The sequence below is a fragment of the Hetaerina americana genome, unplaced genomic scaffold, assembly GCF_022747635.1.
Source record: "Hetaerina americana unplaced genomic scaffold, ioHetAmer1.1.p SCAF_37, whole genome shotgun sequence".
In the NCBI taxonomy this organism is placed as follows: domain Eukaryota; kingdom Metazoa; phylum Arthropoda; class Insecta; order Odonata; family Calopterygidae; genus Hetaerina; species Hetaerina americana.
In genome coordinates, this window is record NW_027286952.1 from 1065001 (window position 1) to 1089670 (window position 24670).

The 24670-nt window shown below is 39.8% G+C and overlaps 2 protein-coding genes across 3 annotated transcripts in view; one reads left to right on the forward strand and one right to left on the reverse strand.

Moving 5' to 3' along the window:
* dpa (disc proliferation abnormal) overlaps positions 1-8116 on the reverse strand; it is a 32468-nt gene extending 24352 nt beyond the window's left edge. The window contains exons 1-5 of the mRNA XM_071589396.1: positions 8065-8116; positions 4122-4367; positions 3889-4046; positions 504-710; positions 150-384 (exon numbers count right to left, since the gene is read on the reverse strand). Coding sequence (XP_071445497.1) covers positions 150-384; positions 504-710; positions 3889-4046; positions 4122-4365 — 844 coding nt within the window. The 5' untranslated portion in view covers positions 4366-4367; positions 8065-8116. The remainder of the gene's footprint in view (positions 1-149; positions 385-503; positions 711-3888; positions 4047-4121; positions 4368-8064) is intronic.
* Positions 8117-8403: 287 nt separating this feature from the next.
* Positions 8404-24670, forward strand: part of LeuRS-m (Leucyl-tRNA synthetase, mitochondrial) — a 53665-nt gene continuing 37398 nt past the window's right edge. Inside the window, exons 1-5 of one of the 2 annotated variants that reach the window (XM_071589374.1) lie at positions 8404-8579; positions 8664-8873; positions 9064-9306; positions 14708-14850; positions 22987-23242. In XM_071589374.1, the coding sequence (XP_071445475.1) occupies positions 8463-8579; positions 8664-8873; positions 9064-9306; positions 14708-14850; positions 22987-23242 (969 nt within the window). In that variant the 5' untranslated portion in view covers positions 8404-8462. Of the gene's footprint in view, positions 8580-8663; positions 8874-9063; positions 9307-14707; positions 14851-22986; positions 23243-24670 lie in introns of those variants that run through there. The other variant, XM_071589375.1, reaches the window with a different exon arrangement.

Below are 24670 nucleotides of genomic sequence, written 5' to 3' on the forward strand. Positions count from 1 at the left end.
AGTGGTATAATTTTGGAATCCGCAAATTCATGGCTTCACAGCACTGAAGGAACACGATGAAAAGCAAAACCAAGGAAAACTAACAAAAAGAAAAAGAAATGATAGTAATCCGAATGCATATTCTGGACCAAAAAAATGATGGAAATTACCTTCTGGATTGAGTGCACGCATATTGCGTGTCTTGACTGCATTGAATGGCCTCACTTGGATCTGGTGCTCAAGAACGGCAGCAGGGTGCTTATCAAAGAAAAGCTCATTGGCGGCCATGTCCAATGCAGGTATCACTTCCTGTGGATAGCTCACCAGCTGCCTATATAATTCAGAGTCAAACGCTTCAATGTGTGAACAGTTGACGTTTAGAAATGGCTCCTCCAAGGACTCAATCTAACGAAAATAAAACAATGCAGATAAATATGGAGACCAAGAAATACATTGATCACACATTAACACTAATACAATTTGGATTTGAGAGTTGATTGGGAGAGACAATGAGGAGAGCACACCTCTTTTAATTTCTGGAGGTACAAGGGCTCGTTGTCATCCATCACTTCGGTCCGCTCATCTTCCTCTGCAGACGGATCCACAAATCTCGAGATGAAGCGCTTAAACTTTTCTTTGCAGCGAGAGACAACCACATCTGTTCCCCACACGACCAGTTGGGGACCATCAACGGTAGCCTCGGATTCTGATGTAGGCGGCACTCCTTCCACCTAAGTGTACAAGGCACAAACATCAAATCCAATTGGAAAAGGCACAGTCCAAGGAAGACGTATCCTTGCAATTTTTTTAATGGTTCAAATTTGGGATTTTTCGCTAACACTCTTTTGACCAATTACAAGGAGATACGGGAGCAGCCCAAATAATTATTTCTTGCACATGCATAGACCTATAAAATTCAAGGGAAACAGAAAATTTATTTGAATTAGCAACTCAAAAACTTACTGATCCAACTTAACCACTACTCTAAGGTAAAAAGATGAAGATCACAAGAGGAGTGAAGTTGCTGACAGAATAAATGATAAAATGGACACATAAAAGTTATTTTTCCCCACACTGGTTTTACACCGTTTGTGTGTACACACATCTCAAAACCAAAATATACAGGAACATTAAATAGCAAAATAAAAATCCCAACAAACAATACAAATAGAATAATGAGAAACATATAGAACAAGAGGTAAAAGTTCATAATCAACAAAGTATCATTTCCCTATAGGAATCTGCTAATAGTTTGCATTTAGGATTCAAAGATAAAAGTCTAAGAAAACTAAGTGTCTGCAACTGGCTAGCAAGAAAACTCATCTTATTTGCAAGACAACTGGGTGTGCAGGGCATGGATCCAGTATAAACATTTGTTTTAAGCCGCCCTGGTGGGCGCGGCTCGTTACTGGTATAGTCCATGTCATGGCTGCCAAATTGCACCAGTTCACGCATTAATTGCACAGGCCACATTAACACTTCTTCAGCTGTTAATGACCCAGGCCTCTTCTACTGAGGCCAACGAAAATCACTTCTCCCTTCACGCAAATGATATTCCCGTACATAGTGTTGCATTGCAATTGCCTTTCTTTTATGCATATTGAGGAGCAACGTCACAACATTGCTGAGAATGCATCGCCATTGTGCAGATACTCTTGTGACTCTCTTTGAAGCATCTATCTCCTTAGTCTTGCCCAAGTTCTTAAAGAAAAAGCCAACCGCTGATGTGCGTACTAGATCAGCCATGCTTTCACCTTGTTCCTGATTTTCAATGATTTAACTTTTCATTGCTACTGTCATTTTTTATTTTTATTCTCTAATGGTTTACTTATTATGAATTTTTCTTCGGGGTCAATTTAAAAACTATGCATAAAATATTATTAAACATTGCACACAAAAATCAGTCGTAATATGGCAAAACACCAGTTTGGCAAAATATGTGATCACATTTTTCCAAACTGGTGTTTTGGCATATTACGACAAACATCAGATGCAACGAATGAATCTGGGGATTCCCCTCTCCTTGTCACTCATTGTGCAATAAGTCACTTGCTAAGCAGGTCATTTTTAGGGCCAATATTTTTCTTGTTACACAAATTACTCGCTATGGAGGGTGCTCATTAAGTGAGGTTTCACTGTATATTAATAATACAACTTAAACTGCATGTATACAACATGCATACAACAAAGGATTTAATTTTAGCTTGAAATGGACACCCAGTATTCTTCCCTGTTTAGAAAAAAATAACAAAAATGGCTACGTATGATTATGCTAGCATGCTCTCTATGTTTTCTGCTCGTCTATGTGCCATACGAAAGGCAAGAGTACCCACTATAAGTGCACTCCACAAAGCACCTGAAGTAGGGATCGGGACACCACTGGAAAATATCTGTCGCCTCCAGGATTTGAACCGTGGGTGGGAAGCCATTATGTTAGCCACCACACCATTCCGATCTACCGCAAAGATAAGAATCACGAATTTCTCGGGGGCTAGTTTGGAACTGGCAGCTGAATACAGTTCTGATTAAAAACCTAACTCAACGACAAGATATTTTTGATAATTAAGCCATAATGATACTTGAATAACCAACTTTTATGTTTTCCACTGAAGTTAGAAAATAATGTAGGGGAACTACACTTTGCATACTGATCCAGTCCAGGACCACCCCTAAAATGGAATACTCTCAGGAGAGTAACATAAATATAACAGGGTGTATTATGTATGCAATGATCTGGGAAAGGAAATTATTGCTTTAGTTTTTAGGTGTTCTTCAAAGGTCTTATTACCTTAAACTTAAATCTGTGAGTAATCATTGAAGGCAATTATTTTACTAGAATGAAAGCTGTTTCTTTTTGAAGATGTTTATCTTCAGCATTGGATCTTCTCAAAAATCCTTTGTGGCCCCAAATGTGTTCATTGAATATCCAGAAAATGTTCCCTCTCGTCTTTCTCAAAATATTACTCTCAAAGTAGTTAAATAAGTGTAAAAGCAAGTAAATATAACCCAGTAGCACTAATGTCTTACAATAAGATGGCTCTTCTTGTAAAACTCCTTTTGTTCCTTCACAGGCATCTACTTTAAATTGTAATACCATGCATCAATGGAGGTTTAGGGAAAAACAAATTTCCAAATTACGTAGCAAGGGAACTTCATTATGCTTCCTCAAGAGATATTACAAGTGAAATAATATCCAAGGTCCTATCATCCATTAATCATGTTGAATTATATTCTAGTGTTACTTTTAGTAGTCTCTTCTGGGGTTCCTCTCCCTGTAGACATGATCATCAAAATTTACTGCACAGCTGAAAAGTACAGAATAAACAATAATTTGGTTATTTAAGTCATTCCACCCACCAGGACTTCACAATTTTCATTGAATAGCATTGTTAAGCTTGGGAGGCAGTGTTTTTGTAAAGACGAAGGGCAGGGATGGGCAATAAATAATGGATGGAGCATTGTGTGTGCCATGGGTGGCAACAGAAGAACATAGACCACCAATAATAATGCATTAAAGAAAAGTGGTTAGCCGGAAAATTTTCCCTGCAGCAAAATCCTCCAACGCAAAATAATCCTTCCGCCTAGAACACGCTAATCTCATCACCACATTCTTGCCTGGGGTGCATAAAATCGGATACACTATCAGACAGATGCTGCTAAGTCCTTTGAAAAACCTCACTTCTCTGAACTCCTACATATCTAGCATTTTTTGTGTGGCAGATATTAATTTTGAGACCACAATACAACAGCAAAATCAAATAGAATACATTAAAGCAATATCTTTACATTGTAATTCATAATAAAAATTACTATTATTTCCTTGCAATAGGATTGATCATTCATATAATTACCATTATTATGATTAATATTAGCACAAATTTATATAAGGTAATTGATTGGCAAACATACATTATCGGATGCCATATTGACCAGCCTCGCTCTACGATTCGTTCCAATGTCAGACCGCAGACGAACAGGAATGCCAGAGCGGGGGGTTTGTAGAAGGGAAGATGCAGAGCCTGGTGTCCCATAATTCAGTGGAGAACTCAAGTCGATTTCACTCAGACCTATATAAATAATAACATTAGTAAATCTTGGAAACATGACAATCACCCATAGTGGCAGTGACAAACCCACTTTACCTTGAATAGGGATGGGTTCCCCAGGACTGCTAACTTCAAGGCCTGCAAGGGCGGCAGCACGAGTTGGAGAAGACGAAAGGTTAGAAACCTGATCTGATTCTGGGACAATTTCCGGATCTTCAGGAATGCGTCTCCGTATAGGACGATTTGGGGTAGATATTGGTGACTCCGAACCAGTTGGACGTGAGGATGGGGTCCTGGCGGACCGCCTTGGGGTCCTGGGTACCCTTGACGGACTGGACATTTCTGCAAATCGTTAAAATTGATCCTCAGTTGCAAGCAGTATGGTTGTCTGCCAAGGAAATGGTTGAACTCAAAATAAGCATTACATAATCAAGAAAATGAGCTTACAATGAATTCCCCAAAAAACAATACAAATTTACTAAAAACAATGCATGAAACAGAGAAGCATACTGATCCAAAAGAAAAACTGAGCGGGCCTAAAAAATAACATACTTTATGTTTTCACAGATTGCATAGTTAACTAATTCTTATTAAGTAATCTACCGGTTAAGGCAGGCTTCGGTTGCACGGAACTACCAGATAAATATTTTGCGACTCCAGACAAAACAAAATCCATCAACCTACCTACTCGACATCAAGTCCCTCTTCATCTCTGTTAACTTCCTTCCTCCCTTCATCCCATCTAACATCCCTATTCTGTTCCTGCACTTTCATTTTTCTTTCGGTTCATTTCCCCTTCTCCATTCTTCTCCACACCCACATTTCAAAATCCTCCAATCTATGTCTATCCTCCTGCTTCAATGATCACGTTTCTGCACCGTACATAGCTATAATCAAAATCAAAGTTTTTAAAAGTCTTTTCTTAATATCCCTACTCAACGTCCCTGTCATCGACTCCCTCCTCCTTGTGAAAGCCTCTTTGCCTAACACAATTCTTCTCCTCACGTCCCTTTGACCCTGTTGGTCCAAAACACTTCTGAGGTACGTACACTGTTCTACCTGCTCTAGTTTTTACCCTCCTATTTTAATGTTTAGCTTAGCCTTTATCTTTATGGAAAATCACATAACCTTTGTTTTATTAATATTGATTCTCATCCCATATCTTGTCACAAATTAGAGCTGGGTCATCAGCAAACCTAACTGATTTTACGAATTCCCCAAAGACTTTCATTCCTACCTCCAGTTCTTCCCATAACTCTTTAATCATTTCCTTCACATATACCATACGCTGAAGAGCACTGGTGATAATGGGCAACCATGCCTTACACCTCATCCTAACACTGCCCATCCAAACTCTCCATTCCCCACTCACACCTGAGCAGTCTGATACATGTACAGGTTGCGGATTAGCCTCCTGTCCCTCCAATCTATTCCTATTTTATGAAATATAGTCATTAGTTTTTCCCAATTCACTTTATCAAATACTTTCCAAAATCTACGAAACAGGCAAATATGTCCTGATTGCATTCTATATTCCTCTTGATTAGTGATCTCATTACTGCCATGACATCACACGTACCTCTCCCTTTTTGAACCCATACTAATCATCCCCTAAGTAATCATTTGCCCTGCTCTCTATCCTTTTGTTGATGATCCTGAAAACAACTTTAGCTGCATGGGAATCAAACTGATTGTTCTATAGTCCTCACATGATGTAGCCTCTACCTTTTTCGGAATAGGAACTAACACTGATCTCACTAAGTCTTCTGGCCAGAATCCTTCCACATACATACTACGAATCAGTCCATAGAGCCTCTTTCTCCCGCATTTTCCTAAACATTTCAGTAGTTTCGCAGGAATATTATCCACCCCTACAGCCTTATTTAGTTTCATCTCCCTTAATGCCCTTTCTATCACATCGTCGAGTATGTCTGGACCTAAGCTATCTTCAGCTACGTCATGTTCTTTCTCTATATTTAAACTTGTAGGTCTAATTTCTTTACTCTACAGTTCTTCTATACATTACTTCCATCTCTTCAGGATCTTTTCTGTGTCAACTATTATCTTACCCGTCTTATCTCTAACTGTTAGCATTAATCTTGCCTTATTACTTACAGATAATAATTTAACCTTGCTGTACAGAACACCAATTTCACCCTCCCTCTGCAAATTTTCCATATCCTCACATTGCCGCTTCCACCATGCTTCTTTTGCTATATTTGTTGCCTGTCTCAATTCATTATTTAACTCTTGATACTCCCTTCTGCCTAATTCTGTGATTACATTCTTCCATTTTCTTCTCTCATTCTCTTTGCAATCATCTCATCCTCGATCCACGGTTTCCTTGTCCTTTCTCTATTAACGGTTTCTACATTGTCTTTTGTAGCTTTCGATATCCCTTTCTTGATAAAATCCCGTTTTTCTTCGACAGTACTCAGCTCTTAACCTTGCTCCATGGTTTTCAGCCTGCTGGTACTCCTTTCTTGTTAATCCATTTAATGCTTCCACATTTTATTTCCTCACCCGCCGCCCCTGCTTTATCTTTTTGAAACGGACGCTACATTTCATAACAACTAAATTGTGGTCAGAGTCCGCATCTGCTCCCGGTAAGCTATGTACATTGATCACAATGTTCCTGAATCTGTGCCTAACCATAATATAATCTAACTGATACCTTTCTGAGTCACCTGGCATTTTCCATGTATACCTGCACCTTTTGTGGTGTCTAAACCAAGTGTTGGTGATGACTAACCCTTGCCTCCTACAGAACTCAATTGCTTTCTCCCCGTGGTCATTTCTCCTACCCAAACCGTAGTCCCTCACCTCATCGCCATCTCTTCCTTTGCCTACCATCGCATTCCAATCCAACGTCCCTATCTTGCAATTATCTTGTCTAACTGATCGTACATATATTGTCAACTTCTTCCTCCTTTTGATTGTTTGGTGGCATGTGCACCTGAACAATGACCAAGTTGGTCAGTTCTGCTTTTAAGTCTCCCAGTAATATTCTATCCGTTGTTTGTTTAATGTTTACTATGCTTCTTCCTATCTCTTTATTCAACATTATGGCAACACCTCATTGGCTCTTGTCCCCGCCGCTGTATATTATTCTATAACTATTCCCGCTATCCTTCCATCTCACCTCGCATACACCTAAGATATCTATATTTCCTCTTTCCATCTCTCGCTTAATATTCTCTTAACTTCCTGTTCCTCAACATTGTCCTGACATTCCAAGTGCTTATTCCAAATAATTCGGTCATCTTCTTTGTCTTCTGCACTGCTAATGTTGCTTTGCAAGGATTTCATGAAAATGACGGCAGAAGTTTGGCCTATCTTGCTGTTGGGCACGACACCTTGCCGATTGGGCCGAGTCTGGTAGTGCCCTTACTCATATTCTCCATACAGTCTATCCTAAGAGTCTTTGGGTAAATAATTGAGGTGATTTCCCATTGCCTTGCTCAACAGTATTTCAACGTGACACCATCACTCAATGGTCGCCCCACTGGTGTCAGATACCTTAGGGATTCCTCAACAGTGTTTTCAACGTGACACCATCACTCAATGGTCGCCCCACTGGAGTCAGAAGCCTTAGCAGCCACCTCACTGAGAAATAGACGCTGCCTGGACTACCCTTCGTCAGGCTCCAAACCTTCAACCTATCTCGCATGGGTGACCCTACCAGGAGCAATTATCATTGCTCCTGCCAGCATAGTTTAAGGGGTCACCGGAACGCACAAATCCTTCCACGTCATGCTTCCTCATACAAGTAACTCAGAAGGTATATTTTAACGGGTTTAATCGTGCTTGGGAAAAATTATCAAAAATCAATGCAGAGTTAACTATATATCTACCTTGTTGGACAAACAATACAGATATAGTTGGTCAAGTACTCAACCAATACTGTCACTAATGCGAAACAGATAAACTCTTCTGATTTGTTTCTCCCGCAAGAGACAATTAGAATTTGATCATTTGTAGTTTGCTATGCTATGGAAATTTTCAAACACTCAATTATTGAAGAAAATATTATACAAACCAAATAATTTGCAAACTTCAGCCACACTCGGTCAACACATGCGCCTCTAAATTGTGCACAATTGCGCGGGAAAGTAGAACGCTGAAGTCATATGTGAACTTCCATGTTATTATATTCCCCTTAATCCATAGAGTATTAGTACAATGATAAAAATGGAAATTTTTATTTAGAGTATTGTATTTGCTAATACATATATAAGAATTAATACATATAGCATAATGTATATTGCTTATGGTGTCCTTATGGTGAATCACATAGTAATATTATGTGGTTCATTTGTTCTATTTGAAGAATCCAAAATTGTGAATTGAAAGTTTTCATTGAGGAATCCAGCTACTTAATAACTGTGCACGTTTGTTTGGATATTCATTTACTATTAATTAAGAGAGGAAATTGAAATGATATTAAAAAACAATGTCATTCAACATGGGAAATATTTGACCAAACTGAATGCGAAATATCTTTGTCATGTAGAATTGTTTAGCACCTTTGGTTCTGAAGGAATATCGCTTTGGGTAATGGCATAATTTTCATTTATCGTTGGAATTCTGTAAAAGTTGTGGATTATAAGTTTGAAATCATTAATCACCTTGTTACAGAATGAAGATTTAACATGCGCGACGAAGCGTGCCGTAGAAAAGTTTTGGGGGGACAAGATATCACAGACGCACAGCCGTGGAGGATCGAAATCGAAATTCTATGTTTTATCTATGTTTCCTTATCCTTCCGGTCAGTTGCACATGGGACACGTTCGTGTTTACACCATTAGTGATGTGATGGCACGATTTTATCGGATGAATGGTAAAAATGTAGGTTTTACTCTTGATTAGCCGCGAAAATGCCGGATTAATGCCCATCCTCTTGGCGTAGAATGCGAAAAATATTTGGATAACATGTGTCGAGGAACTTATCAATGCAAAATTTCATTGTATTCTGGTGTGCATTAGCTTGATATTTATTAAAAGAATAGTTATGCATACTATGGTTTTTCACGAGCAGGTGATTCACCCAATGGGTTGGGACGCATTTGGCTTGCCAGCGGAAAATGCAGCTCGTGATAATAGGATTGAGCCATCACGGTGGACATCGGATAACATAAAACGTATGAAGGAGCAACTTCTCCAATTGGGTTGCTCCTTTGATTGGGATCGTGAACTGGCTACTTGTGATCCATCATATTATAAGTGGACTCAAGCCATTTTCCTCAAGTTGTACTCAAAAGGGTTGGTCTATCAAAGGGAGGTTAGTAGTTTTAAAAATGGAATTGTTGTCCAATTTATACAAATTTGTGTAGCCCCAGAAACCTAATGTTTTTATTTGTTTAAATTCAAAATTGAATGAGTCACCCATCTTATCAGGATAGCCCTGCTTTGATGCCATATTACAAATTTTGTTAGAATTAACTCATGTTCAACTAATAACAGTTCACTTGTATATCTCCAGTCATTCTGTCGTCTTCAATGTTCGATAATTTCTTGATAATCCATTAGGCTATTTTTAATTGCTTTGTCTTAACAAATTTAAAGTATATAATGCAAGGCTGAGAAATGCTTGGAATCTCTCCCCGTGGAATGCAACCTTGACATGGTGGAGGAGCTTGTCCTAACAGAATGGTAGACCCCTAAAGCTGTGCCATAGGGAGCAATAACGATTGCTCCTGGTGGAGTCACACATGCCAGTTACGTCAAACCATTGGGGCCAGAAACTATTGAAACATCTGTTCTTCAGAGGGATAACTGCAAATTCGTCCGGCCCTTGTTTGATGCCCACTGAGTGATGATGTCACGTTGAAAACACTATTGAGGAATGAAATGGGAATGCACCTCAATGATATATCCCATGAATTAGTGATGATGGTACAAATATGATTGAGTCCAACAAACTATGGGACATATCCCAATAGTGCTTTGTGTGCAGCTATTGTTTGACATAGAGGGATTAGGGCGGTAGAGAAAGAGTTATGTAGGGTGCAGTTAGGTAGAACACTAGAGTTAAGGAACAAGGAACTGCCTTGAGGGAAAAGAAATAAAGAGGTCTGCAGGAGAGAGGGTTTACACTTAATACGGAGGGGATCGAACACCGTAATAGGTGGAAGGGATTTGGAGAGAAATCAGACCATAGTGTGGCACAGTATTATCATACATGATATGTCTATATTAATTTCTATTTCAAGTTACATGTTATGTAATTAATAATACGACTTGGGAAATTAAACTATAAACCTGTGCTACTCTTCAATCATTTTTGAAAAGTATTGATCCCAAGTATTCATGTAACCATGCTCGATAAGGAAGGAATTTTTTTCCACTGAAGTATCAAGGCCCTATGTATTGCTAAGTCATTTTGACATTATTAATTGCTTTTTTCCTGCAATCATGCAATTTATGTACTAAAGCAGAAATTAATTACATATTTGTAATAACCAGCTAAAATTTTGAGCAAATAAATATAATAACAACAAATAAGTATCAGAAAAATAAAAGAATGATGCAGGATATCAGATTGAGAAGTTTTTAATAAAGTATTGTTTAAAAACTGTCCCTGTGATACTACTAATTCAGCATTACTTCAAATTTCTTTGGGATTATAAACCATGGTTATGGAGGAGCAATTCAACTTTATATTTAAGCTGTGTACATATATCACTCCGATTACCCTTAACTGGGGATGAAATTTCAGTGTGACAGTCTTCAAAAAGCTGCAAGGAAATTGCCTGAGAGTTAAACATTTGAATGAAGAAAGCTATCTCGTGGATTGTGTTCATTTGAAGTTGGATTAGCAACTTCATTTTCCCCCATCTGGAAAAGCCTGAAATATGTACACAATGGTTCACTGTGTAATGACTGCTGGTGGAGTAATGAATTAGCTTTAATTGGTGAGATGATGATTGAAATGAATAATATAGCCATGAACTTACGGAATAAATTGTTAAGGGTAAAGGAAGAAACTTAGCTCTTCCATGTAAAGATTTAATATTTCATGGCCATGGTTTCGATGCTATGCATCATCATCAGGTGAAATATTAAATCTTCCTGTGGAAGTGCAAAGTTTCTTTCTTTGCAGAAAACTCATGAAGGAATTCCAATAAGTTAAACCTGAAAATGTTATGTTTGAATAAACTTTTAATGCTTGATTCCCATTTTTATGATCGAAATTAATATTCTGAGGCATGTCATGGACTACAAAAGATAAACATTTATTAGAGTTAATTTCTTAAATAGGAAAGATTTACTAATCTCAGGGGTAAATTCTTAAGGCCTTGCTTACTCTTGACAAAATTTGAGTCTTGGGGATGTATTAAGAGGGATGCGTAGCTATCCGGAGGAGGGGTCGCCCTCTCCTGCACCTGGGGAAGTGAGACCTGGGGCATAGATTCACCGCCAATCAACAGCAATGGCTGACGATCCAATGCCAGTGCCTTTTTGGTCTCTTCTCAAATGTTGTCATATTTTGACTGATGCCACTCCCAGGGTCAGCGTATTGTCTCTTGGTCACTAAATTTAGATATGTAATGTTTGCATTGATCTTCCTGCTTATAAAACCACAAGCACAGTAATCAACCCAGAGTTCAGTTGGGTAGGTGTTGGGAGAGTTCACTCAGTACCAAGCCCAATGGTGTCGGGGTAGGGGGGGCAGTTCCTTACCCTGTGCTGATTATGGTTCCCCAGGAAGATCTAATACCCAAAAGATCACACAACTTGGGTGGCACTGCAGGTGCCCAGGGAGCCTTGCCCCGGAATCAAACCCAGGCCCTCTGGTCAGTAGCCCGACGCTCTACCCAATAGACTACCATGATCCTTCTTCCTGCTGATGTGCATTGCAAGTATAATTATTTGCTCATTACCTGAAAAATGAAATGATTCAACGAAAATGGAAACATGGCATTGGTTTCCACGTTCCTGAATTGCTTTCTTATTTTCTAATATATTCTTCCCTGAAATTAATTCAATTGGAAGCATTTGCTCCTAGATATTAAAACTTGCTAATCACTTGGAATTTGTTTTTAGATATTCATATCAACTTTGAAAATACTCATGTTGTAATGTGTAATTTTTGTTAAGTCTTTATGTACATTTTGGAGTAAACAAAGTGTAAGAATATTCATAATTGCAGTTTTCCATTGTTAAAGTTGGCATCTCTCAAGTAAATATTTGATTTCTTTTAAAAAACCCATCCTACTTGGGATTATACTCGACATTATGGAACCGGCCCTAAGTCCTTCTCCAAATTGTGTTGAAATTTCTTGAAAATAAAAATTAGGATCTGAGTTCAATGATATGACTGACTGCTCTTGCCTGTGTCTGATTTTACGGATCAGACATATTCTCATGATTATGTTGTCCATGAATTCATGAGATATATTATTGGGGTGGTCTCCTGTTGCCTTCCTCGATAACATTTTCAGTGTGTCACCATCAGCAGGGCTCGAAATGCAACGAGAGGCTTCACTTTTTCAAATTCCAAAGAAACTGCGGGAGATGCCGCAACAGTAACTTTTAACGGAGTCATCCGCTAATGTGCATTTCAATGCAACAATTTCAGAGCGTAAAAATCATTCGCCTTGACTGGGACTCGAACCCAGATCCCTCAATATCCGGTCGAGTGCTTTAGCCACTTAAGCTACCGAGGCGTCCTCTGAAATTTTGGGGCTTTTAAAGGAACTAGATGTTATGACGAAATACCGTACATACAATGTCACAGGCATTCGTAGTCGTGCGCGAGAGTCAAGGCGAATGATTTTTACGCTCTGAAATTGTTGCATTGAAATTCACTTTTTCAGTTCACACCACTTGAATATGATTGCTCCTTCAATCGGCTGAATATGTCGCTTCCCTCTCCATTGTTAACCAGTTATTTGCTCTTACTTTTTTATCATTGCTGCAAGCAATCACGGTTATTTTTTTTCTCCCGGCCATCTCATGCTCACCATCTCATGCCACCCAATCTCCTCTGACTCCTCTTAGTTTGTAGCCACTAAGTCTCTTGGTAGCCAGTTTCTAAACAGCAGGCATCTCTGAGGATTGGTCCACACCAGATGTCCCTCGCTGGATTTGAAGAGGGTCGAATGGAGGTTTTCCACCCACTGGTCTGGTTGAATGCCACCGAGGTCATCTCGGCCTCTCTTGGATTGCTACAACAGCATTTGAGTTATTTTTGGGTGCAGTTGTTCTCACATTAAGTCATGCTTTTGGTTCTCTGAATTGTATGCAATACATTGTTAATGAAAGTAAAAGGTTGTCTCTTATTTTGTTAGCATGGCCACGAGGTGTGCATTCTCAGATTAAGAATTCTTTGTATGTGTATCTCTTCTCACATTCAGCCATGGGTTTTCTTCATTGCATGTTGCAAATTCACTGCTATATGGAAATGAGAGATACATTCAAAACCTAAAGTCACCCAGGTTTTTTCATTGGATTGATAGTAGATGGAAAGATAAGACATTACTATTTGTCAACTGCACTGTGCTTCCTTGTTCAGTTGGCATCTTCAAAAGCATTCACATGAAGAGCTTTTTATATAATAACCCTGAAAGCCCAAAAGCCAAATGTCATTCAAAAAACTGTGGGAGATTCCTTGGCAGTAACTTTTAATGGAGTCAATATGTAGCTAATATGCATTAAGATGCGGAAATGTCCAAGTGTAAAAAAATGTGCCTTGACCAGGATTCGAACTTGGATACCTTGATGTCCAGTCAAGTGTTCCTGTTTGTATATATGCTATTTGTAAGAGCATTAAATCCTTAGCATTTGTTTAAGGTTAAAATACCTTTGTGTTTAAAACATCGGCTTTAGCCTTGTGGTTTGTCACCCACAATTACAAATACCTTTGACATTGTATGTAAGGTATTTCGTCACAACATCTTTTTCTTTCAAAGCCCCCAAAATCCTGGTCTAGGCGAATACATTTTACACTTTGAAAATGCTGCATTTTAACCGCATCTCATTTTATACTTTGTCAAATTTGGTGACCTTGAAATCACAATAGTTTTTTAGACAATTTTAAGAAATTTAATTTTAATTAATCAGAATAGATGCAGTTGTTTTGTAACTATGTAGTACCAGAAACATTTTGAATATGTAGAATTGAATCATTTAACTTATAAATCCAGGCCTTGTTTATAGAAAGATGAATAAAGTGTGCAGTAATACATTGTTGCCAGTTGTGGGCAGATTCCTCATCTGTCTTGTTGATGTGATGTAAGGGTCGTAAGGCATTTTCTAAGGAAAGGTCTACCACAATCTCAATGATTTCTTTCTTGGTTCTGCTGCTCCCTGCACGAACCTTCAAAGTAAATGTAGACACTCCTTTGGTCAATGTTTAGCTAACATTCTCTCACTGACTTGACCTTTCAAATTGCCATCATGGGGTAGCTCGTATTATTCCATTATTTGACCTGGGTGGGCTTCTGTTTTGCACATTTACTAGTCCAATGACAATGGCGAGTATAAATTTGAGTGAGCCTGTAAATGGTTTGCGCATTGAAAAATTGGCTTGAAGGTGAAGGTAGGATTGAATATGCTTGAAGGTGTCCACCCCTGCGTGGGAGGAAGACTGTGTCCATGTTGTGTTCCCCATTGCCCCCCCCCCCTGAGTGGTTGGCAATGATGGGGAAATGTTTTAATCATTGAGGCAATGTTTGCAGGCCCTTGTGAACTGGGATCCCGTTGATGAGACTGTGTTGGCTGATGAGCAAGTGGATCAAAGCGGAAGGTCATGGAGGTCTGGGGCAAAGGTTGAGAAGAGGTGGCTGAAGCAGTGGTTCATCAGGACAACTAAATTTGCAAAGTAAGCATGAGCAGATAGTGAGTGAACTTCAGAAGAGTTTTGTGTTGCTCAAATTCAGGAGGAGTGGTCGTGCATTGAACCTTTTTCTTCCATCCATTGGAATGTTAACCATTTATCATTTAGGAGAGCTTTTTTGTAAAATGCAGGATGAGCGCGAGAGTATTAATTTGCATTTGGCCTGCCTGGTTGGAGCCATTCACTTTCTGTTAAATGACAATTGTGTATTGTTTATATATTGTCTTTTTTGCAGAAATGTTATTACACTACCAATATGGTAGATTTCAATGGTTATTAATTTATGACCATCATAATATGATGCATGTGTTGGTGTGATTTGACTTGGCTCACTTCATGGCGGTTCAGTAAACTACCATTTTTTCATGCCAATAACTTACTTGTCAAGGGTGCATGGATAATGGGAAAAGAGAGTTAATTGACCGAGCGGGATCTCTGCTGGTTCCCTGCCTGCAGTGTATGGCCAAAATAAATAAGGAAGTGCTACCAGCTGACCATGAGTTGAATTAGCATTGAATTAAAGAAAAGAACACAGGAGGGTCATTTTCCATCTCTAATGAAGTGTATGCCAGCGTTGAGGGGCAGCACCAAGCCTGGTGCATTGTGCGTTGGATTGGATGGGATGGGGCATGGTGGGATTGACCTTTGGGGAATGAAGGAAAATGTTTAACTATCTGGATAATGATGCTTATTGGTTCCTAAAAGACATGTTTGATACATGTCATATTGATTGTAAACGTTCCAGACCGACACAACACAAATACAGTTGAGTTCAAGTGATCGAATAGCAAACAAATAAAATGGAAAGAAAATACAGTAAACAAGATCAGGCAGCTTACCGCTGCTTCGTGAGCAGCGTAAGCTGCATGGGAATCTATCTCTTAAAACAATTTTCTGTACTTTACTTGGGTAATCCCAGAAGCACCCGACCCAACTAAGAAAGTACAAAGATTTTGGAAAAAAATGTACTTATTTTTCAACATAATCTCCTTTCAGCTCTATACTCTTTTCCCAGCGATGTTCAATAAGTTCGATGCCCTTTTTATGATTATAACAGTCTTGCTCCTCAAAATAGCCAATAACTGCCGACATCACTTCTTCGCGGTTGGGAAATCTTTTACCACCAAGCCATTGTGTGCAAGCCGAAAATGATCCAAGGAGGCTAAATCTGGTGAATAGGGTGCATGAGGTAGCAATTCAAACTTTAATTCATGAATTTTGGCCATTGCAATAATGGATCTGTGAGCTGGTGCATTGTCTTGATGAAATAACACTTACTTCTTCGCCAAATGTAGCCTCTTTTGCTTGATTTCTTCGCTCAAACGCTGCAATAAGTTTGCATGATACTCATTCGTTGATAGTTTTTCCTTTTTCAAGATAGTAAATGAAAATTATCCCACGTGCATCCCAAAAAACCGACGCCATGACCTTGCCTGCAGATGAAATGTTCTTTGCCTTCTTTGGAACTGGTTGTCCCTTTTGAATCCATTGTTTTGATTGTTCTTTTATCTCGGGTGTGAAGTACTGGACTCATGTTTCATCCATGGTTATGAAATGACGTGGAAATTCTGCTTTGTTGCTGTGAAACTTTGCTAAACACTCAGTTGAAACATCTTCGCGACACTGGTTTTGCTCGAGTGTGAGCAAACACAGCACCCATCCACCACACAGCTTTCTCAAGTCCAAATTTTCAGTTAATATGCGATGTACCACACTTTTTGAAGTGCCTACTATGCCTGCTAGCTCGTGCACTTTCACTCGACGATCATCCAGTATCACTTTGTGGATTTTCTTCACCACTTCTGGAGTTGTCACCTCATTTGGTCGACCAATGCAATGTTCGTCTTGACAGCTCATACGCCCTCGTTTAAACTCTGCTACCCAATATTTTACTCTTGTAAACGAAGGAGCAGACTCACCCAGAGTACAATCCAGTTCACCTTTTATATTGGTTGGGCTGAGGCCCTTCAAATATAAGTATTGCATCACATAATGATGACCAATTTTCTCCATTTTCACAAATTCACTGAAAACGTTCACTATTGATGGTTTCCAAGCAAATTCTAAACAACGTAGCATCTTCAAACTTGAAGCATATGCTTTATAGATTGCATACTTTCTAATACAGTGATATTTTTCAAACAACTACTGCCATCTCTAGGTCAGGCCGGGTACTTCTGGTACAGTCTCGTAAATGGTTATGAATGATATTGTGAACAGTTGCAGCAGTTACTTGAACTTATTTAGCTATCATTTCAACAGTAATTCTCTGTTATCGCAAATTTGTCCATAATTTTTTGAGTCGAACAAGGGACTTGCAACTTTGATTGGATGTCCACTTTGGGGTTCATCTCCCACACTTGTTGACCACTTTAAAAATCCAAGAGTAGGTGCTTGTACAGGTGCGTACTATCGGTAAAGGTTCGGTTTTCCTCAGCCTTATTGCTCACTTGACTGCTGTTGAAGATTCGCCCATATCTATCATGTTGTTTCATTTTCATGGTCGATTGAAGCAACAAACTTTTGTTGATTTAGAAAAATGGAAAAAAATTAGTTTCAGGCAGTGATTAAACATTTCTATTCATAAGGCTTAGCACCAAAGGCAGCATAGTTGGTTGAAGTTCATGGCACAACTGCTTGTGTTTGTGACTGAATACAAATGGGTTAATGAGTTTAAACATGGCCGTACCTCCTCCAAGGGGATGAACACCCTTAGGGACATCCAGTGGAAATGACATACTCCGAAATGATTCACAAAATCCATGCTATGATTTTGAGTGATCTACGAATCAAAGTTTTCTAATTAGGTGAGGCCACAGGTATATCACAAGGTGCAGTTATTTCAGTTTTTCACGAAAAATTGGGTGCGAAAAGAATCTCTGCAAGATGGGTGCCCTCAGTCAAGAATAACTCATGGGCTGGCTTGGTGCTTTGCCTTCACAATTCTGAAGTCATTTTACTCTTTCTTCCTTCTCAAAACCACATTTTAAAAGCCAATAATATCCACCTAACATCTTGCTTCCGTGACCAAGTCCCTGCACCATACACTAGTGCATTTTATATTAAAGGTCTATTACATCACAATACTTGACATCGTGCTAGCATTCCAAGTCCCTGTGTCAACTGGTTTGGTTCTCTTTTACATTTCCGTTGCTGCTACTATTGGTATTACTTTACTGTTAAATTGTGCAATGAGGAGTGTGGAAGCATTGCTCCTCTCACAGCCTCGCATGGCACAGTGGACAAAGTGTCTTAGTTTTGAGGATTCTTTTTCATAATTACATCCCTCATAGTTTTGTGGGATAAATAATTGAGGTGGTTTCCTGTTGTCTTCATCAATAGCGTTTTTAACATGACACCATCACTTACTGGCCGCCCCACTGGGGTCAGACGCCATTGCAGCTGCCTCAATGAGTAACAGACACTGCGTGGACTACCTTTTGTGTGGCTCCCATCTTTTGAACTATCTGGCATGGGTTGCCCTACTAGGAGGATATATCATTGCTCCTTCCAGCACAACTCGAGGGGTCATCGGATCGCACGAGCCCTTCTTTCACGCCAAAGTTATAGATCATTGGATGAGCTATACAGTAAAACTTCCTTGAATGCACAGGTTACCATGCCAATTTGGGTGAATCTTTGATGTAGGAGTTGTTATTCTTATTGAAATGAATTCCATGATTGGCAAAAGTATAAATATGAAGGGGGTAAAATTAAATATCAGAAAATGTACAACACTAAAGTGAATACAAATAATTGCATTTCTGCGTGTTTGGTTGTTGCCCTTAAATCACTTGCCTCACACCATTGTATTAGCTGGTGAGATATTATAGTAATGATAATATACTTGTCCAGCTGACACAGTGTACCATATTGAGAATATATGGCAGGTATATGGAACACAATGGGATATAGATCACATTATTCCCAAATAGAAATGCAAATACAGTTATATACACTTGTACGAGGTCTGTTCAATAAGTATGGCAAATTTTGAATTTTCATGGGTTACCTCCATTTGATTTTCAATTTTTTTGTGGCGTTATGCTGGTACTTATATCTCTCACTTATGTCAAAAAGTTTGGCCATTTTGAATGTTCAGCTAATTGTTGTCAGCTGTTTTGGCTTGGACGTGTTGTGGCTTGCCTTCGACTTTTGCCTGTTCCAAAAAATGGATCAAAGAATCTGTATCAAACTTTGGGTGAAAAACGAATTTAAGTGCGCGGATGCAATCCGAATGTTGACTGTGGCATACGGAGGAGCTACTTAGGACCGAAGCAACGTTTATCGGAGGTACAAAATGCTCTCAGGGGGCCGAGAAGACATGAACTACGATGAGTGTGCTGGATGCCCGAGCACGCCAACAACTGAGGAAAACATTGATGAAGTGAAGAAAATGGCATTGGCCAATCATCATATCACCATTAGAGAAGTTGCTGAGGACCTAAACATGTCGATTGGCTAGTACCATTCGATTTTTACCAATGATTTGAGCATGACATGGGTCGCCGCAAAATTCGTACCAAAATTGCTCAATTTTGGTCGAAAACAACGTTAATATTGCTAATGGACTTGCATTAGACTCTGTCCGTGACGACCCAAATTTGCTTCAGAGGGTCAATCGTTGGTTTATGGTTATGACATGGAAACTAAAGCTCAATCATCCCAACGGAAGCTGCAGCATGAGCCAAGACCGAAAAAAGCATATCAAGTTTGGTTGAATGTGAAAGTTTAGCTTACAGTTTTCTTCAATTGCAGGGGCGTGGTGCATCATGAATTCTTGCCACAGGGTAGAACGGTAAGTAAGGAATATTACCTACAAGTTATACGCAATTTGTGTGAAGCAATCCACCACAAACGCCTGGATTTGTGGAAGAACAAAAATTGGCTTTTGCACCATTGAAGACGCCCCTGCTCACACATCGTTACTTGTGCGTGAAATTTTGGCCAAAAACAACACACTAATGATGCTGCAGCCATCGTATTCCCCAGATCTGGCCCCGAGTAACTTTATCTTGTTCCTGAAAGTGAAAAGGCCCATGAAAGGACAACGCTACGCTAGGATTGATGAGATAAAGACTATGAAGGAGGAGCTGAATAAGATCACAAAAAATGATTTCTTGAAGTGATTCGAGGATTGGAAAAATCGTTGGCACAAGTGTATAATATCAAATGGGGATTACTTTGAAGGGGACAAAATAGATATTCATGAATAAATAAATAATTTTTGAAATAAACACAAAAGCTGCCACACTTTTTGAACAGGACTCGTGTACATAGTTATCATCAAATTAACATTTTACATAATTTATTTTTTTTTGTTGGAATGCATTATCATGTGTTAAATTAATATGCAGCAAAAAATTTTGCTAAATGAGTGTTTCACTTTACGAGTGAATTTGCAGAATGAATTATGCGTGTTTCATGAGGCTCCTCTGTGATAAATGGTTTCCGTGAAGGTATTCAAATAAGGGGAATGGAGTGGATGGTTGATTGTAACCTATTGAGGATGTCATATGTATATTTGTGATATTGGGCGATTAATGAATTAAAGGCTGCAGTTGGGTAGTAATGTACCGAAGGAGGATTCTTTCCATGGCAGAATTAAAACGGGACACCTTGAAGTGGCATGCGATCATATATGTGATATAAGTCCATGTCAAAAGAGTTTGTAATTTTCCTCGGACTCTCTTTCACAGTACATTGTGTTTCATCGACTTGCGGCATCAACATGTACAAGTGGCATACACTGATGTTGAATACACACCCATCGGAGAAAGGAGAGGGAAGTGGGAGGTGAGGGTGGGGGCAGGTTTACTGGAGCTTCAAAGTTGGTGATGGTGCCTTTTTCGGTCATAGGAAGAAGAGGTGGTGGCGCCTCGGTTATGACTAAGTGTTGGGTGTGGTCTGGGTTAATGGGGGGAGTTAGGAGTGGACAGCTACGTAGAACCGTTGTATTTGTTTACCCTCGAGGTCAATTTTTTGGAAAAGACAGGGGAGAGATGGGTCTATAACTACTCATTACAAAGTATTGCATTGGGATCCACTAAGTGCCTTTGAATCTCGATTAGCTCTAGAGCATTCATATTCCTTCCCTTAAGGAGGACATTTAGTATTTCTGAGACAAAATTGCTCTTATCTTTACGATCAGAGAGGTGTTTTGCTAAGATGGAATTGGGGTTTTGCTTTTTGGTGACTCCTGGCAAGTTCTTGGACTTGTGTTTTGAAATTCCTCCCAGTTTGATCAATATAAAATGTGTTGCACGTATCACATTTATGTTTGTAGATGCCTGATTAATTAAACGTATCCTGTTTGTCATAGCCAGTAGCAGAGAGTTTGAAGAGAGTAAAGGTTGTGTAAAAGGCCGCTTTGAGTGTAGTGTAGAAGGAGATTTGAGATTTTATAGGAGATATCTCCTAGGAAAGTGATCGAACACCACATAAAGTCTTCAGAAGTGGAGGGCTAAGAAGGGGGAATTCGACTTATGGCCATTGTTTCGCACTCTCTTTGGATTGTTTTTCCAACCAGGTTTGGATTGTATCCATTGCTGGTGGCTATATTTGTAATTGGTCTGAGATCCTTTTTGAAATTTGTGGGGGAAAGGGGGGTTTGCGGGAGCTGATGTCTCATCGAGTTGAGGCCTGCATATTTGTGCAAAAAATGGTAGGCAGAATCATTGGGAATCATATAATCTGTATATGTGAGTTTCCTGAAAATGAAGAAGTTGTGTCTGTTTTCTTTCATGTTATTGCCAGGTCTAAGAAGTTACTTGTGCCCTTAACTTCTTTTTCCATGGATAAGGAAATGTTAGGATGGATCATGTTGAGGTAATTGTGAAAGGAGTCTAACCGGTGGTTTTACCTTGTCCACAGACAGAATGTCATCTAAATAGCGGAACCAACACACCACGTTTGCGTGTTAGTATACATATGTAAGAATTGGGGTCCTGCAGTTCTGGGTTGAATGGATAGAAAGATGTGGGGCACAAGCCTTCGTCGGGTCCAAATTCAAACAAAAAAGCATATCTTTGTAAAACTTCTCTCTTTTATCTTGGCTGCATGTTCAGTTGTTGGCATTCTCATTAAGTTGACAAAGGGCTTCAGATATAATACTTATGGTTTAGAATCAATATCAGTAAACCCGTGTCTTCACAAGTGACAATAATGTCTGGAATGGTGCCTGGTTTTATAAGGATGTTGCATTAGTTTGGGGGAAAAATGTTGACACTCCAATTAGGGAGGAAAGGAATTTGTTAAGAGATTCAATGCTGTGTGGCCAGATGAAAATTGCCATTTCTGAAAATCCCACCCCAACTAGAAGCGGCAAAGCAAAATGGTTTGAGAAATAACGACTGAATCTACTTCCCATTGCAGTGTGTTTGATTTGTTGTCAATATTTTTTGTATCCTTTGTAATCTCTAAAGGCCCAATCTTTCCCAGCATCTATGTTTGCACCACATACGTCCCCAGGCCTGTGAGTAAATCCTCAAATACCACGTTTTTCCCCACCATAACCAACCTCAAACAATGGCTACCTAGCCACCTAAATATCCCTCCATTCCTGTTGAACAATCCAAAAGCTATCTGACGTCTTGAAATGTGGTAAACTTTTACCTAAGTCTTCTGTCACCCACAAATCCGCGCTGGTACCTTTCAATAATTTTTCAGTTGAAACAAACGTAAAAATGTCCCATCTTCACCTCAATTTGCCTCACCTCTCATCAACCGGCCGATTCTCTTTCACCCCTCGTCACTCCCTCATGCATTGTCAACCCACTCCCAAACTGACTTTGCAAGCCATGCCTGTAATGCATCAATTATTGCCTCCCTTCCCCCCTCTGATGCACACTCCTTCCTAAATCGCCTGCAGGGGGCATGCATTTGCCTCGTGGGTGCATGCACGCACCCTGCAGTGAACCTTGCCCCCCCTAGGGGGGGTGCGCCCTCCCTCCCCTCTGCCCCCACCCCCTCTCATTCCAACCATAGCCTTCTTCCTGGTTCAGCAGTAAAAGGTATCCGTACTCAGTAGCCTTTTGAGAGGTGGCGGTGCATGCACCACACCAATGCTGACTCTATGCTGTTTCCTTTATAATTTGTGGTGCTGTTGCTGTTTTATCCCAGGTCACTGTTTGATGGCCTCCAGGACCCTGCCCTCGTTGACTGGAGAGATGTGATTAAACTACAGCGTCACTGGATAGGTGCCTGTGATGGGACCACTTTTGATTTTGAAGTTAGCCTGGAGGGGCAGAGGCAGCACAGTTGGACAATTGCTGTGTGGACCCAGTGCCCAGAGTGCATCCTTGGAGTGTCATTCATTGCCGTACGCCCCGAGTCATCCATTCATTCACTCTGCGTGCAGCATGGTGACCTGGGAGAGGTACCTGCATACCCTTGGAGCAATAACCACATAGTCTAAGATTCACATGCTCTGGCATTCAGAAGAGAGCAGTCTGGACAATAGTTTGCCTTTGATGACATTCCTTGAGTTGATTATCTCTTGCCTGGTCTGAGCTGCATGCCTCCTTCCCTCTATCTTTCTCACTTTCTGGGTGCCGAAGGCTAAGTCATGCACCATGGACTTTCTCTTAATTTGGTATTTTCCTATCATGCCTGGCGTATATCTTGCATGCAATAGAATGTTTTGCAACACATTGTATGTCTGAGAATCGTTTATTCATTGGGTCTATTTCATGCTGTTGAGTTGCTTGCTTGTGTCTTCCCAGGTAATGGTAGAGCCAAGGATTCTGCGGTCTCATCTCATGAAACCCTTGCAAAAGAAAACAGAGCGCAGCAGGACAGAAGATGCAGAAGGCCAGAAATTGCAGATGACCAGTTAAGGTTTAGGAGGGGGAGAGGTACGCGTGATGCCATTGCAGTAATGAGATTATTAATCGAGAGGAATTTAGAATACAACCAGGAGGTATTAGCCTGTTTCGTAGATTTCGAAAAGGCATTTGATAGAGTGATTTGGGAAAAACTAATGAGTTTATTGCACAAAATAGGAATAGATTGGAGGGACAGGAGGCTAATCTGCAACCTGTACGGTGAGTCCGGATGGGCAGTGCTAGGAATAGGTGTAAGGCAGGGTTGCCCATTATCACCGGTGCTGTTCAACGTATAATGTGGAGGAAATGGATAAAGAGACATTGGAACTCCTGAGATAGAGATAGAAGTCGGAGGGGGATTCATAAAATCAGTTAGGTTTGCGGATGGTCAAGTGTTACATTGCCAGTTTGCCAAGGGATTGCAAGCATTTCTCAGTACGTTTGAAAATGTGTAATAGGTAACGGATGAATATCAATTTAAAGATCTAAAACTAAAGCAGCTGGATCAATTTTATATTCTTTGCCGTGTTCTGGACCAGTATGATAAAATTACTCGTAGTAGGGATGTAAGGAGGAGAATTGTGTGTGGCTAAGAAGCTTTCACAAGGAGGGGGTAAATGACAGTGACGTTAAGTAATGATGTTAAGGAAAGACTCGTTAAAATTTTGATATGGAGCATGGCTAGGTACGGCACGGAAACATGGTCGCTGAAGCAGGATGAATGACATAGATTGGAGGCTTTTGAAATGTGGGTGTGGAGAAGGTAAATTGGACAGAAAGGAAAAGAAACAAGGAAGTGTGGGGGGTGAGGAAAGAGTATATTGTTGGTAGAAGTCGTATGGAGGTAGAAAAAATGGATGAAGGGCATATTTTTTGGCAGTGGGATGTTGAAGACTGTAATAGAGGGGAGAACATTAGGCAAATGAGGAAAGGGCAGGAACATGATAGGGATGTTGGATGGGATTAAGGGAGGAAAAAAG